This window comes from Lepidothrix coronata, unplaced genomic scaffold (assembly GCF_001604755.1).
Source record: "Lepidothrix coronata isolate B3197 unplaced genomic scaffold, Lepidothrix_coronata-1.0 Scaffold45, whole genome shotgun sequence".
Lineage (NCBI taxonomy): Eukaryota > Metazoa > Chordata > Aves > Passeriformes > Pipridae > Lepidothrix > Lepidothrix coronata.
In genome coordinates, this window is record NW_016690225.1 from 4,216,911 (window position 1) to 4,234,316 (window position 17,406).

The following is a 17,406-nucleotide window of genomic DNA, read 5'->3' on the forward strand; positions in this document are numbered from 1 at the left end:
AACCATTTCTTAGTGACATGTGACTAACTTAATATTACAGCAATCAACTTCTTGAAGATTCTTCAGATTTGAGCAAATATGAAAGCTCAGAATATCTTTGTGACTTCTACGCTGACTTTGCACAATGGCATCTCATCTGTACAGGCATGAAGTGGGGAATCACGAGGGAGTTCCATGAGATTCCTTCAAGACCCAAGTATCACTTGATGTGAGTCTACAGAAGCCTTGACCTAGCACGGAAGAAGTAAAACTACCTCCAGAAAGAGATCAACAGATCAGAGGAGCGAGGGAGAATTTTTGCTTTATGGAATAATATTTCAGATCAGATAACTGATCAGCTATGTCTGTCTTTGCATCCACTGTAAGGCGATCATGCCTTCCATCAACGCTGTCTCCGTACAATCCTAAACATCCACTGGTCAGATTATGTGACCAATACATCTGTTTTATAACAAGCCGCAGTCACCAGCATTGAGGCCATGTTGCTGAGAATTCAGCTGCGCTGGGCAGGGCACGTCTCAGGGATGAAGGACCACCGCCTCCCTAAGATCTTGCTTTACGGTGAAATTGTCACTGGCTGCCACAAGAGAGGAGCCCCGAAGAAAAGATACAAGGACTCCCTGAAACAACATCTCAGCCTCAGCCACACTGATCATCATAACTGGTCTACTCTGGCCTCAAACCAGGAGGCCTGGAGACACACCATTTTCAACATTGCCGTTTCCTTTGAGAACGCACGCAGGATCACTGTTGAGGAAAAAAGACAACGCGGAAAGAATCGTATCCTGCTGAATGAACCACCTAAGGAATGCTTCTGCTGTGCCTTTTGTAATCGGACATGTCTATCTCGTATTGGCCTCATAAGTCACCAGCGTGCCTGTAACAAATGTGGATAGAGCCTTCCTAAATATTCGTTCGCGAAGTCTAGCCATGATGATGAAGGCGATCATGCAGAGAAACTCTCTGCTTTCCAGGGCGTATTTACATTTATGCTTGTCTCTCAAAATACTTTTTCAAAGGCAGCAGGTGGCNACTCTGTACCAAGAGCCATTGGCCCAATTCAGAGAACAAGCAAACCAAAACCATTTGCATCCAAAGTGTTCTGCTCTGAGCAAAAAGCAGATTGTGCTTTCTCTTTATTTTGGCTTTATTTCAGCATACAGTTTACTGTTTAATAAGATACACAATATTAACTCAGCAATTGCTGTGCTTTCACCAGCAGCCATTATGCTCCATTATTAAGAGGCAGGAAGGAATATTTATTCCTCTTGTGAGCATTCAATCTCTTTTACAACACTCCCTGCTCCAGTAATTTCTTTTGACAAGCCTCCAAAGACATAGAAATTAATTTTGTCTCTGGTAACATCAGATCTGCCTTTACCACAGACAGAGCCAAAGGACAATGCCTGTTTGGTACAATTCCACCTGTGCTGGAATATAAAACAGCAACAGTTTCTTGGCAGATCACCATCCGCCCCATTCAGAACCACGTGAGCACAGCAGCAGCAAACATGCAGACAGCCCCTGGTTTACACCACTCTCACAGTTATTAACACCGTCTCAACAATAAAGCTAAAGCATTAGCAGCAGCAAAGGGGAAATGGCTTAAAAAACCCCACCATGTTCCCCTTTTAAATAACATATCAGCTTCTCTACAATAGGAAGAAGGAGATGAGAAGAAATATTCCATATTTCTGAGATCTACATTTCTTTTTCTTAATTCTGTGCACCTAGGAAGCAACTGACTAATATTTTAACGTTTCATGCATAAAATCTTCACGTTAGTAAAGAAAGTACAAACAATCTGTAAAACCCATTCACTGACTTCATTTCAAATACAATAATTCCCTATGCTTGCCCAAAATTCAAAAAACTTACCTTGTGCACACTATAACTCACTCTAAGCTCTCAGTAGCTCTGCCTGGAGATTATATAGATCTATAGCCCCTCCCATAAAGAGAATTGCAAGTGGTTCTCTGAATGGGAAACTCCTCTCTCTTAAGGAAATAAAACCAATTAGGTCTGTTTAGTTACTTCTCACCTACAAAAAATAATTTCCTGACTCATGCTGACTATGTACAAATGTAAGATAGATGAGAGGTCATGATGAATGGGAACATCTGTTACAGTACAAAATGGTATGCTTCCTCTTTTCACTGCTTGGCAACCTGTTAGTTAAAAAAAATTGTGATGGCTGAAAAGTTCACAAAGTTTAAAAGAATACTGTTGTCCCAGTCAGACGTTCATTTTTATATTTCATCGGTTTGTACTTTTAACCAATTGCCGCTTTACAACATCAACTAATTCTGCTTGAATCCTTCATAAGCTTCTATCCTGTGCTTAATGATGGGGATATTCCTTCAGGACATTTCCACTGAATTTCATTTTTGCCCATAGGAGGGGTTTTTATTCTTTTTCTGTCCAAAATGTTGCCCAGAATTTGACTTGCTGAAAATGCTCCCCAAAGAACACTGTAGGAGGCAGTGAACGAAGTACAGCATGAGAAAGCAAACTGCCCTCTGCACTCCTGATGCTTTTTTGTGACAACTGTATTGATTTCAAAAAGTCAGCGCAGCATAAACTCCCATGAACCATCCTGCCTATCTAGCTGGTTAATGCTGTTGTAGCCATTACCTGCAGTCAAGGTCAACATCTCTATAAAATTCTGCTGAATTGCCCTGAGTGTAATTGCAAGCTGGGATACTTTTCCCGTGTTACACATGCAGGTTGTATGAATTATAGTGTGTCAAATAAAAAACCTCAAGTTGTTTGTAGTACAGGGGGCTCTCTTCTTCAGATCCTTCCTGTTCATGTACTTGGCTGCTTTGTAGCTGAAAATGATCCTTACCCCATCAGTCTTCACCACTGGTACCTGAGAGACCAATGTAGTCCATGGCTTGATATAAAAATAAGCTTAACAATTTATTTAGAGCTAGAACCACAGGAGGATAAGGCATCAAAACAGTCACCACTGCAATGGACTGTCTTTCAGGACATGCCTGGTCCCTGAATGGAACCCTCTGGACCCCATATGGCACAGAAGGAGAGCCAGGCTTCCCAGAAGGGCACTCCTCATTGACAGCATATCTTGTAGCCTCTGCCTTCTTGTTTGGGCTCCTTTCTTTCTTATGGTCCTCTGTCCCCTTCTTACATTTGGGGAGATTCTTCTCTCCAGCCTCCAAAAGCCTGCAGTGTGGCTGAGTCACCTATGCAGAGGTGTCCATGCCACTGTGCATGTTCCATGGCACCTGCTGGCTTCCAGCTGCTGCTCCACAGAGCCCGGCTCTGCAGCCTGTGCTGTGGCACCATGGCCAGCCCTACAGGGGAGCCAGAGAGAGCCCCAGGCCTCTCTGCTCTGTGCAGCAGAACCCCACTCCTGGTATTGCTATGGAAGCACAACCTGCACACATTTTATTTTCTGTTAACATCCAACTCAAAATAATTTGTTTGTATTTCATAATGAAACAGAACTCTGCATAGGAAGGTTTTCTTTGCTTGCTTGAGGAATAACAGCTTTCCTGTTTAGCCTTCTTGGAGCGCTGAGTTTTGCTGTTAGCAAAGTTTTTTTGACGAGGAGCAGATCAAACTCCACTGCTGGAAACAGTGTTTCCTGCAATTTTGGACTGAAATGGCTTATGATGCAGAATCTCAGATAATGTGCAAGAAGGAAGCTTTTCCTGCATAGATGTGTGCACCAAGGTGCATCTGGTAGCATTCCACAAACTCAAACTCACACTTAGGTAGCCTGGCTGGATTAATAATTTGTAGGCCTGGCCATAATGAACTCTAGAAGCTAAAAGTCTAGTACTGTCTATCTCCTAATTTAGCAGGATTTTTGGAAATGTCCCTTCACTGGGCTTGTAAAGCATTTTGGAAAGTGCTGTTCTTCTGTTTTCTTCCTACCAGGTTCATTTTCCAATTTTTTTTTTCTAATTTTCTTTTTTCTATACTTACATCATGGCAATATTAAGCATCAGATTTGGTTACCAACATTGATTGGAACAAAGTCTCCTTCTATGCAAATGTTTGTCTGCTGCATGAGGCCTCTTCACGAGGCCTCTTCACAAGGCTGTTATCGTGTGCTGTAAGTGTATGTAAGCCCTAATATTTTATTTGAAAGTCAATGGAACCTGAATTTCTGGTGCTGTCCTAAATGTGTAGAAAGAAATCACTTCTGCCTTACCTGGCTCTGCAAAACAGATTGTGTTGTTTCTTCCATTACACTTTGTTCAAGTGAATTTCTGGTAGAATCATACAAGGGGTTTGAAATAATTAATTTATGAGGAAAAATAAATCAATTTTGCAAGGAAAACATTGCAGAGATATCTTAAAAAATCCAATTCACCCCAAGCCTTAAAGAGGTTATCTTCAAACAAGTCTACTTCTTTAAAAGATAAGTGATGCAGTGAGTCTTCTCTTCTTTAGCTCTTATTCTGAAGCTTATTTGCATGCAGAAAATATCTTCTCCAACAAGTTACATTCTGACAATACTAACACCGCATTGATCTTTTTTTGAAATTAATAAATTCCCTACCCTACAAATAGTTCTTCGCTTCCATATTTTGCCAAGCATTTGATATATCAATAAAGACAAAGCTGCTGTTACATTGCCAGAGTAATAGAATGCTTTATTTCTGGTTGGGGTTGTTTTGCTTTTTTAGCACTGTTTTTCACTACCACAATACTAATTTACTGAGCTGGAGTTGATGTTTTGCCTTTCTTCCAGTATTCTGGGTCTCACCAAAGGTGACAAGGCTTTCATCTCTTAAAAACTTTCAACACAGTTTCGACGTAATGATCATCTGGTGGGGGTTTCCTTGGGCTGCCAGGCTGCAGGAACTTCTTAATTGTAGGCATATTGCTCATTTTGGTTTTAAATGCCTAAAAATAATAAGAAAACCAGAGTAAGACAGAAATTCCAGCACACAGAAACATGATTTACACAGCATGGGGAGATGATCAGTTCATGATTTCCCTCCAGCTCCTGAATATATGCATGCTCAATAACAAAATTACCTGCAACTGAGGAAACTCGGACAGCACAGCAGGAATTTTCTCCTCCACTGCTAAAATTGCTTCAATTAGCTGAACATCTGCCCAACTAAATTTGTTGCCCACGAGAAAGTCTTGGCCATGTTGTTTCAAAACCTGGAGAATACAGGAGAATGTGGGCTGCAGATGAGAATGGGACATATGTTGCCTAGCAGCTAAGCCTCACAGCACAGCTGTAGACCTGAACAGCAATTATATCTGAAATTTCAGGGTGGAGTTTTCAGCTGGAAGCTGTGAGCCTAAATCAATTCTCTGTTGTTGGGGGGAAAAAATGAACTCTTGTTCTTTTCATGTTCTAGTACACAGACTACAAACTCTGGTCATTCAGTAATGAGGAATGATGATAGGCACTGGGAACAGAGACAAAATCATATGCTTAAGTACCCTAATAAGAGGCATAGAGTTAGAAACAGGGATAATCGAGAAACTAGGAAGCAACTTAGAGAACTTATAAAACGGCCATTTATTTAATTTAAAGTTATGTCCAATGTTGATACCAGAAAGCAAATTTAGAAATGCAGAATTACAAAGCTAACCAAGAAAAATCCCTGCCTTTGGGAACAGGTTATTATGGTCATAAGAACTTATATGATGTTAATATTTTATTATTGTTTTCCATCAAAACTAGATGAATGTTATCAAAGTGGGAAATGTTGCCAGATGCATGAATCATATGGGTTTGGTTTGTTGCTTTTGGAACTGGGATGGGCAGAAATCTATGACTATGTTTTACTAAAGTACTCCTAATCTCTCTACCTAATTTATTTGCAAGGGATTTTTGCATTCTTCCAATGAAACTGTTCCAAATTAAGTTAAGTATAGCAGAGAGATGTGCTCTCAACAAGTAAAAGTATGGAACTATTCCTTCAAGGAAAAAAAATTATGCATGCTTGCTTTTACTTCAGTGAAAAGTTTTGCTGTATAGCTGAGAACATATTGCTTTGTTTCCTTTGTAGATGTTCAAATACCACAGCCCTGACAACACAAGCCAACAAACAGAGGAAAACATGCTGCTGTGTTTCCCCTTCTTTGAGATAGCCAAGAAAGCTGAGGATTTGGAACTGACCTGCAATACAGACAAGTTCTTATTTTAAACAAACTGTTTTATAATTTTAAATATAATATATAAAAACACATCCTTGTTTTCACTTACCTTTTCAAAGACTGGAAAGTATCTGTTAGTTGCCCTCTCCTTAATTGAGTCAAGATTTTTCTCCTTTGCATCAGGTGGAGAGAAAGGAAACATCAAAATCATTTGCATCAGATCTGATATTCCTTCCACATACATGTCAATCCTATTGATCAGGAGAAGACAGTAGAAAAGAGCACAGAAGTTATTTTTTCTGTTTTCCAATTAACTAAGGCAACTTGGAGGAATTTTATACCACCAATATAGTGGCAATTTTCACAGCCAAAACTAAACACAAACTAAACCTAAATGTTTTTCAAAAATAATAAAAGCCTGCTTCTGTTTCGGAGCATTTCAGAAGCAGTTGTTAAAACTTATTGTGTTAGCTTTTCTCATACCTTTATGCTGGATTTACAGGATAGAATTTGGTTTATATAATGTAGCTATCAAATAACAGATTGCTCATTAAGGGAAAGGCAGTGTTACGTACAGGGCTCTCTCCTTCAAGTCTTTCCCATAGAGATTGTATTTCCCTGCTATGTAGCTGAGGATGGCTCTGGTCTGCACCATCTTCATCCCATCGATCTCAACCAGGGGCACTTGCTGGAACAGCAGGACTCCATCTAGGGTAGAGAGTTAGCCTGTTAGTTTCTCCTAGACTGCAAGCAGGACAGGAGAACAAGAGACTGAGCACATTTCTCTTGCAGTGTAGGAGACCACTGATGTCTTGTCCTAACTGTAAAACTCCATGCAGTAAACTAACATTGTGGGAAAGATCAAATAGCCTGTATCACACTTCTGTAGCTGGGTCATTGCACTGCAGCTGGGCCCTGGCTTTACAGCCTTACCAGAGCTTCACTGACTGCTGGGAGCTGGCAGTGCCGGCTCCTTTGCACTTCTGGACCCTGCCTCATGCTGGTAGAAAAAGCCTGAACCAGCATTTTCAACCCAAGGAATAAGAGGAGAATAAAGATATATGTTAAATCTGAATTTAAAAAAAAAAAAAAAATTATTTTGAATGTAGATCAATTCCCTGTCAGGAACAAGTGAGTAGAAGGAATGAGAGGGCTAGTACTGCAGCAACACCAAGTTTCTGGAACAAAGGAAGGGGTCAGGCAACTTTAAATATCATGAAGCTACAGATCTAGGGGCAGAGGCTGTGACAGCTGTTGGTGTTTAAGTAAGTTTTGCATAGTCACTGCAGGACAAGAGTTGGAGTGTCCCCATAGATTTTCTTTATAGGCCTGGCCTCAGTGCCATTCCACAACAATTTAGGCCTATTTAAAAATATCTTTGTAATCCCATTTTCCACTGGTGCTGGTAGGAGTATTTTTCTGAGCCTTCAGTGAGGCATCTCTGAGAGCTAAGTTGACATAGAGATTTAGCATTGCAAAGTCAGTCTATTCTAGATCAGTATTCTGCTGGACTAATTCACTGTCTTTGGAAATACTCCCTCCTCCATGTACATACTAAGGGCATCCAGAGAACAATCCTGCCCTGTTAAAAAAAAAAATCACAGCAAAACTCCAAATCTAAAGAGGCAAATGTCAATTTGCATTGCTCAAAGTTAATGACATCTTTTAAGTGCTCAATTTTAATCTGTTTGGTGAATTCTTTCAGGTATAAAAGTTCATTTTAACAGGCACATCTGTTTGATTTTTTTCTCCACAGAGCTGTTAAAATACCTCGCTAGGCTAGAATTAATAAGCCTTCTTCACTTGTTCTATATTATTAATTTACAGTTTCAGTTCAAAGAATAGTTCTCTCTGCAGCAACAAATAGCTTGTATTTGTTTCTTATAAACATTCACTGAAAAATCACGTGTCTTCATGTATTTCCAGAACACACCTCTGTAGCTTAAAGAAGAAGCATTACTTGGTATCTATCTAGCAGAAACAGTAGAATGAGAAAACTAACAGCGCTGCAAGGGTATTTTTCAGCAGGAAGATGTGAAGTGAAAAAGAAAATTTGACTTTCTGGCCCTTGACAAAAACTGATGCAACAAATGTGACTGAACTGAATCCATGGTTTATTTCTTATCTACAGAAAAGAGGAATCCCTCTTAAAACCAGTAGTGGACTGCTTCTCCTCCCTTGTTCTGCAGTGAGGATGAACCACTCTGTATAATCACTGCATAGAATATATATATGCAGGATTAAAAGCAGTTTACCAGTAATTTCAGGGGTTGGATTGTGCTGTCCAAAGGTAGTCTGCAGAGCATACATAAAGAAGCAGTCACCTAGACCTACTATTTGCAACCAATCAGCAGAGCTTGTTGAGATCCAGGTAGCAACCTGGGCAACCTGTGGCTACACAGATTGCACCAGACTTGTCATCCTTCAGCGTACAGGTCTGCCCAGGGCAAAGCTATTTAACACTCTCAGCCTCCAAAAGAGCTGTCTGTCTTCAAGCTGCCTGTAAGGGACAGGCCCTGGCCCAGGCATCTTCCTGATATCGTGGGGACCAAAAGTCACACCTGAACCAGCCTAATGATGTGGTGATATCTAAACACAGGATACCCTGATAAAAAGCGTGTTGGTAGGAAGAGAAAAAAAGATTAGAGGGAGAAGTAATGTGGAGTTATTTCCACTGAGTCCTGCCCTGCACAACTGGCAACATTCCAGAGGTCCCTTTATCAGGATGACTAATTTGTCTCTCTTCAACACATTGTATTAAACCACAGTTTTTTCTGTGTGTTCTCACCCTCTAAAGCTCAATATATAGATATAAAATGCTTGATCTTCTTTATAAAAACTTCCCTATCCTTTTCATGACTATTTAATTTTTCTCCCTGGAGATGAATAAGCTTGGATGCTGTAACCAGGATTGTATCACTCTGTCTAGATTACTAGTCCTAAGTCCTAAGAAGGGCTTTCATTTGGGCTTTCAGTACCTGTGCTATCATATTTAGAGCTATAACTGGTTTCTTTACACTGCACTGCCCTCCCACATTGTCCAAGTCCCAGCCAACTGGACTGACAAATTAAATTCTGATCTACTTGATACCACTTTTTTATTTTTGTTCATTTTATCTCTACTGTCAGAATTTCTTGAAACACAGTTAATCCTTTCTGAGCTCAGCCTGAATGCCATCAAGTCCTCTTTTGAGTCTCCTGGTATGTCTTGGCAAGCTCAGCCTGCTGTGAGGTTCTCTCATGTGTCTTGGGCAGCAGGTAAGCTGTGGGGCACGTGCATTCTGTGATGCTCCTCACAGTCTCAACTCCTTCCCCACCTTGGCAGCAAGGTCCTCTTCCAGGGTGGCTGTGGTGGGGTTCACTGCTGGATTTCATCTTAGCAGATATCAGGGCAGTGGCTGGGGGTATGTACTGGTGTTTAGGAACTGATCTCACCTCTCCCAAGGCTGACATGAAGTCTTTGCTGCTTTGACCATGTCAGGCTTTCCACAGGTCTCTCTGCTGGCTCCATGTTTTTATCTAGGGGAAGCTTCATATCTGAGGCTTATTCTGCTTAGAACTGTCACTAGGGTGTTCACACAGAGCCTCAGAAACAGAAACTGGTTTTCTTGGAGATTTTGGGGCCATGTCAGCCTTTCATTTAGAGGCTTATCTAACTGCATTCAGAATCAACACAGAGGTAAATCTATGCCCATCAACTCCACAACACCTCAGGCCAGCTGGCTGGCCACATTCACTCTACTTCACCCTCTCTGCCTATAGAGTATGATGGTTACCTCTGAATGACATCTTGGAAATGGCCCTTGGTCTGAGACAACTCCCAGATGATGCCTAGGAATTGCTTAGCAAGTGTTATTTGCCATGGACCAAAAATGTGCCAGGAACCATGCTAACAGTTCAACAGCATAGATAATTAAGATGTATTAAACAGAAATGTTTGCCTGTTAAATGTACTGCAATAAAGACAGTCACAGAAGCTATGGCTTTTAGCTTATAGGAATTATATGGCTTTTAGCTTATAGGAATTATATGGCACTGGAAATAACAGGTTATTCAAAACTAGTATTGCAGTACTCAAGGTGTGCACCTAGAAGTTTGCATTCATTTAAATAAACTATTTTTAAACCACAAATTTAGCTAAATTGGAGAAATATTTTCAGGGACTAAAACTCAGGTCTTGGGATTCTTACCTTTGATTAACTTGTCATATTGTTCTTTTGTTTGCAAAAAAACCTCTTCAAACTAAAAAGGAGAGAGAATAGTGTTACACTGCTGTATTTGAACACTTTTCTTCTCTAAGTGACTGCACATAACCATGCACAGAACACGGAGTCAAGTAAAACGTAATGGGCCAGATCTTCAGCTGCTCTGTTTGAGCCCAGATGTCCTGAGGATCCCACACACACCCTGACAGCTGATGGGGAGCAGAAGGGCCTGGCCACTTCTGCATCAGGGCACTGATTCAGAAATAACCTAAATGCAGGTAGAAACAGAGAGCAGGCATCTACAGGAACAAGACAGGTTGAAGCCAATGCCAAGGAAAACACAAGGTAAATCAAATATTTCTAACCCCACCCCAGTCAACAACACTCTTCTATTAGACACACTGCAACTGCAAATTAATAAGACTGAGTTAAGGTGTTTTTGCATGGCTAGAAAAATCAGATTAAGCATAATGGGTCAAAATGGGGCTTTATTTAAAGGCCCTTCAGTAATTTCTTAAGAGTATTGATACTAGCCCTAATAAACTCTAAGCTCAGCTGAGTTTGCATCCCAAGTATTAACCACCAAACAAAGTAGTTACAAAAATGCAGTCCCACTGGCCAAATGAATTTCACCACCCTCATGGAGCTGTTTATCCTCCACATCCATGTTAAATTGTTCCTCAGTGAAGCCAGCTGAGAACACCAGTCTTTAACACTGTACCAAATGCAAACCCACCTCCACGCCGGCTGCCGCCAACAGCCATCGTATGGGCTCCATTCGCCCCCTTCCATTCAAGTAGGTAAGCCTGGGCTTCCCCGACATGCTGCTGCGCTCCTGGTTCCCTGAAAAAAATACTAAGCAGAAAACAGTATCTCTTAAAACTGGTGTAAGCACCATTATTTTGAAGGGAGAGGGCACCTTTTATTCTCACTATGCCTGTTGAAGTTTAAACCTCATCTGCTTTAAAACATAAAATGAGAGATGGACTGATGACACCATATCACCTCTGTTAGGAAAGGAAAGATGTGTGAACCTGTAAAGCTGCCCCAGTGCTACTAGGGAGGTTTGTTATGATTATAAGCAAACACAGACATGTTTAAACAAGCAGTATAAGTCCCTAGCTACAGGGGAAATCTTGCTGCATTTTAAGACAATTATACAAAGGCACTGAAAATCCTACCACATCCTCGTGGAGGTTACTCACCCTCATTGTCATCATCCTCACTGAAAAGATGAAAAGAAGTTCAAAGAAAACATGTTTTACTGGTGTGTTGAACTTTGTCTAGCTTTATTAGGCATATATGCATTTTGCAGCTTCAGTTGCAGTCCACTTCTTTCCTCAAATAGGGGCAAATGAACTGTTAATGTTCCTGTTATTTCATGAAACAGGATGAGCTTCCTTGGCAGTCCAGGCAAGCCTGTCTCCTTGCTGCTTTTGGCAGCCTTGAGATGTCCCTCAAAGCCAAATCTGGAAGCATTGGCTTCAGGTGCTCCCAAAAGTATTCCCCAGGGCTCGGGGAACCTGCGTGCCCAGGGAACAGGCACATAGAGGCTGTCTGACACTTGCTGCAGCATCACCTCTCTCAGAGTGTGCAGCAGAGACAGTGTGTTTGTACCAAGCTGTTTCATATGTAGGGACAACCAGCTGGACTATCTGTGCTGACACTTCAGTATAAGTATTTCCAAATTCAGGCCTTCATTTCTCTGTGCTTCACTGCCCTAATTACCAAAAGAACAGAACTAGCAGTCCCCTTCACAAAGATGTTTGTATCATACACTAATGTTTGGAAGAAAAAAAACCTTTAAAAGAGATATCCGAATTATGTCCTAATGACTCAGAGTAGAATGCCTCAATTAAAAAATTAATTTTACAGATGACCCCAGTTTTCTCAGAGCTAAAAGCCAAAGCTGCAACATTACATCTGCCACACTTTGCATCCACTTGACATTTCTCATTTGAATTGGGCTTGGTACACTCCAGTTTATGTTTTCTTCAAGTCACAGTGCTTTGTAAGTGTACTTAAAATAAAGTACATTTGGAACATATTTTGCCAATACTTGATTTTAAAGAATAAGATCGAGAGTTCTCCCTTGAGCAATTTCAGTAGAACAGAGCCATGTTACTAGAATAACTAGGGATATTTTAGGTAATTTAGAAAATATAATCCAAATACACATTAAGGAAAAAAGCATAATGTTCAGTTTTAAAGTGTCAATAGCTGTTTCTAATTACATTTGCCTCTAGGACAGTGTTTTATTAATTTCTGCACGTTCTGTGACAAGCTTTCACTGTAGGCCAGCTTATCTACATAGTTCACAACCACTAACTAATGCCTCTTTCATTATCATACTTCTCAGATATGCTGCATCCATACTACTTCAACACAAATTGCCCCAACTTGTAATGTGCAGAAACTTAGAGTAAATAAAACTTTTCTTTTAACTAAAAAAGCCAATTACCGCAATACCAAGCATATGAAACTTAAACATCTTTGAAAAATTACCTATTGCTTGCAGAACAAAAGTACAGGGAGTAAAAGGCCTTAGGTATCATTTTACATGAACAAGAAATTCTATGGGGCTTTAAATTATATGAGAAGAGCAAAGACAAATGGAGAATTAAAACTTGTCATCAGATTCTTTTTTCTTTTTTAATTAAGAGTAACTCTGTCAGCTCCGAGTGGATTTTAGTTGTCTTAAGCTTCCAACACAGGAAAAAAACCCCTTGTTTTTTGGTTAAAAGTCTCCTCAATCTCTAGATCGACTGCATGTATCTCCATTGACTATACAGGGACCTGATACTGGTAGCTCACATACAGGCAGCTACTTTCAGTTTGTGGGTCTGGACCAGAGTATTGCCTGAGAGCTCGGTTTAGTTGCCCATTTCTGTGTGACCACTGACTCTTGAGATTTTCTAAAGGTCAGCAGATACAACCCTTGACTTACTGGAAATCATGCAAATTTTTCTACTTTAAATCAGCAAACCTATTCATCCAGAGTCTCGATGCCTTTTTGCATCTGGAGGAGTGTTCAGCTGACATAGCCAAGGCTCCCTCGAGACTTCACTCAGATCTCCACTGTTTTTCTAGTTTTAGTAAAAGACTTCCAGGATGAAGTGTTTAAAAAAGTTGATCCATTTTTGACAGAGTATCTTGATGCTTTATTAATAACAAAGCAATCTTCTATAGCTGTCACCCATTCCTTACTGTTTGTCTCAGCTGGAAAGAGTGTCTCCACTTAACTTACAACATTTATAAGAGAAAGGTAGAATATCTGGGTTATCTGCTAAATTCTTCAGCAAGAGGAGTAGCATTTATCTGAAAACCATGTTAAAATCATTCAAACTTTTCCAAAACCAGCTACTAAAAACAAATGCTTTTTAGGAGCTGTAGGATTCTGCCACCCCGGGTAAATCTTTCAAGCAAATAGCAAAACCCCTGATACCAATTATTATCCAAGATGATGGAGAACCATTCAATGGACAACTAACAAGGTAAAAAGATTCAAGCTGATGAAGCAAGCTGCAATTTTCATAGACTACCAGACTATGCACAAGAAGGGTAAGGAATAGCCTCAGGGATGGTAACTAATGTTGAACCTTGCTACTCTTACTCCTTTCACCTGGGGAAGGAACTGCACATCACAATTGTGTAGTAACCACCCATGAAGCATAAAATGCTCAAGCTGATTTAACAGATGTGTTGTTTCTAAATCCTAATCTGGAACTGTTGGTGGATGGTCATATCTGAGTAGCAACAGAGTTATTGAATAACTGCTGTGAATGAAGCAGTGGAGGCTTCACCACTTAGTCTGAGGCTGAGTGCACAAACAGCTGAATTATTTGCATTAACAAATGTCTATTAGCTGTACAAAGAAAAGACTGTAAATGTTTATGGTGATTCTCAATGTGCATTTGGAGTATGCCATGCTACTGGGCAGTTATAGAAGCTGTGTGGGTTTATAACTTCTGATGGAAATAAAATATCAAATGCTTCACAAATTACTCAGCCGTTAAAAGCTATAAAATTGCCAGAGAAACTTACTATCATTCATCAGCCAGACCATACCAGCAGAAGGACAAAAGAAGATATAGAAAATGGTCTAAGAGATATTGCTGCTAAAGGCACAGCACCACAGCCCTATGAAATACTTGTCTTACAAGCAGTCCAGTGCTCTGAGCTGGTGTTGTTTGTCCTTGAAAAGATATGTCTGACTACTCCTGCTGAAGAAATTGACTCTTGCAAAAGACAGAACCAATCAAAGTTTCGCAGGGAACCTGGAGAACAGATGTGGAAAACCTTCCTATTTTACCTAAGCAATACCTGATTCTCACAGTGAAAATGCATCACAATACAGGGCATTTTGGGACTACTGCACTAGCACAGACACTGCTGAAGAATTGGTTCATGTCAGGAATTTATGCTGCAGCCAAATAAGTAACTGCATTTTGTATGCACTACCCTAATATCTAGCAAAGACCTCAACAAAAAATTTGACTATATGCAAATGTTTTTATTGTTTTTGTATAAACTCTGTCTTTCCATCCTATTTCCTAGTGAGCCTTAAAAATACACCTGTCCTGAATTTCTCTGGGCATGCATCTCAGGGATCCAAGAACAATTTAAGAGGACATATCCTTCCAGAAACAGCAGTACCTGCATTCAGCATGAAGTGCCCTTTAGCCCTGGAGACGGGATCAAAGTCCAGTGGGCCATCTTTCCTGCTCAAACACGGAAAAGAGCAACACAGTCTCCTGCACACTTTCACCCTCCCACACTTTGTCCCATCAGCAGTTTCATGGCTGCCTTGCTCAGCTCTGGACTGCACTGCAGGATTAATTTCCTGGTTAAAACTTGTCTTTTCTCTGGTATTGTCTCTCCTACCGCTTTCAGCTGGTGCGTAACTATCAAGCCATGCTTAGTCTATCTGGCACACAAACTGAAGAGAGAAGAAAATTTACATTACCCCACCAAATTTGGAAGTAGCTTCACTTAAAATAATCACTCAAATGCTTTAAGAAAAAGGAATTTCTAAGTCAGTACTTACCTTCTGGACTTAACTCAGTCTCCACCCAGCAGAGGCGGGTTCCCCAGGGCTGTTTAAACTTTGCAGATTAGGGGAGTTTCTGGTCATACCCAATTAGAGAGAAAAACTCCCAAATGCTTTTAAGCTTAAAGGCGTATGGCTCTGAAAATTGACGCCCAAGGCACACACTGTCAGTTTGCTGATTTGACTAGACCATGAAGGTAACCTCATAGTTTCTATGGTAGCCATCTGTTTGAACTGCTCTCTTGGAATTTTGGCAGCAGTTTACCCAAATACAAGAGCAAGACATTGAAACACTGAGAAAATTATAGATTCTTCTGGGTTATATTTAGGGTGTTTGAAGACAAACCACTGAAGTTTCTAGGTTTGTTTCACTACTTAGCAGTAACCCAGCTTTTTTATTTTTAGTGCTGTATGGCACAGAAAAGTTACCCAAAGTATGGGATAACAGTGCTTCATTACTTTGAAATATAGTATCAAGCTTACTTAGTGATAACTTGATATAAGCCATTTTTGTCACAACCTCACCCCATGTCTTAAGGCAATAGCATTAATTTTGGAAATTGCATGCACATGGCTAATACTCAGAGATGAAATAAACTGTGATTTTCTTACCCTGTTTCCATGAGAAGTAACTGTTTCAGCTCTTCTATCTATATTTCAGGTGAAAATACCAAAACTGAAAGTGGATACAAACAGACAAAAGGGTGGCAGAGCAGAAGGAAATGGGATTTGGGTGCCAGAGATCGGGGTCTCTCCTCTGGCATAGACCCACATGTGATATTGGGCATCACTTTACACCCCTGCAGCAGACATCAGTACAGCTAATCTGAAGATCTGTTCCCAGAACCCACACTGTTATCAAAATTATATTTATCTGTCTAAAGCCACAGCACCTCACAATGGGGAATCTCAGGACAAAAGTCTCTAGCTAACTATCTTGGGGAAATCCTTCTAAAGCTGCTACTTTCTTTTTCTTCACAGCTAGAGTTTCCTTATGGTTTCTCTGCCTGGTAATTGGTGGCAGTCTCTTCTAGAGGATGCACTTCCAATAGAGGCTACTTGCAAATTTGTAATTTATGTGCTTCAGAGGTTGATGGCATCAGCAAAAAAACCTCTGTATGGTGCTTCTTTACACTTTGCCTAATTTTAACTCCCTCTCAAGTTCATGATTTAATGAATAAAGCATAACATTAAATGCATGCTTCTGTATTTTCTATGTCAAACCCAGTTACCACCAGGTTACCCCACACAAAATTCCCGAGTAGGGGTCAAAAGTCCAGCAGATGCCCAAAACAGTTTCTAGCAGGCAGCATGGGTACAGCACCCTATTTTGGAAGGTCTGAGTGTGGTGTCAATGCTGAAAGCAGTGCCAGCCAGTGGTCCCTATATGCCTAAACCAGCAATACAGATGGGGCTAAAGTAGGAATGGGGCACATACAGGTATAGCTGATTAAGAAAGGAGCATTCGTTCATACCTGTCTGTGATGGCAGTATTAAATCAAGATTAATCTATTCCTGCTTTTGAGGTCTTTGGTATCAGCACCTGAGTGAAAGAGCTGGTTCAGGAACAGTGACCACAGCAGAGCATGTGTGTGGCTGTTGTCACTTGGTCCCCTCTGCAGTCTCAGATGCTGACAATGGCAGCAAAAGGCTTGACAAATGAAGAATGGGAGGAAGAGGTCCTTGATTTGAGGTTCAGGGAAGAATGGTCAAGCAAAAGCATTCTGACGCTTTTTGGATTTGCTGAACATGTCCACACCCATCCTTGACTGTTGTTCCCCTTCTACACATTCCTGTTTGACAGAAAGACTTTCCCTCTTGTTTTTATTTTGCTTCCAGCACAGCCTTTCATAATGTAATTACAAAGCTCCTTTGACATCTGAAGGTATCGTATCAATGAGGTTACTGCCATCTGTTAACTTGAATAGCTGTTCTGAACCTCTAGAGCAGAAAAGAAAATAAGTTTATTTTATACATGATTTGTTAAGCCACACCCATGAGTTTTCAGGCAGCGGGCATGGGGCCCAGGTGCCACTTAAATGATCTGGGGTTGGG

General features: G+C 40.6%; 1 protein-coding gene across 2 annotated transcripts in view; it reads right to left on the reverse strand.

Annotated features, from left to right (window-relative positions):
• LOC108497145 (glutathione S-transferase-like) overlaps window positions 1–15,479 on the reverse strand; it is a 21,135-nt gene extending 5,656 nt beyond the window's left edge. The window contains exons 1-7 of one of the 2 annotated variants that reach the window (XM_017814529.1): window positions 15,349–15,479; window positions 11,038–11,156; window positions 10,287–10,338; window positions 6,672–6,804; window positions 6,206–6,347; window positions 5,017–5,148; window positions 4,603–4,881 (exon numbers count right to left, since the gene is read on the reverse strand). In XM_017814529.1, the coding sequence (XP_017670018.1) occupies window positions 4,759–4,881; window positions 5,017–5,148; window positions 6,206–6,347; window positions 6,672–6,804; window positions 10,287–10,338; window positions 11,038–11,124 (669 nt within the window). In that variant the 5' untranslated portion in view covers window positions 11,125–11,156; window positions 15,349–15,479 and the 3' untranslated portion in view covers window positions 4,603–4,758. Of the gene's footprint in view, window positions 1–4,602; window positions 4,882–5,016; window positions 5,149–6,205; window positions 6,348–6,671; window positions 6,805–10,286; window positions 10,339–11,037; window positions 11,157–15,348 lie in introns of those variants that run through there. The other variant, XM_017814530.1, reaches the window with a different exon arrangement.
• Window positions 15,480–17,406: the final 1,927 nt, after the last annotated feature.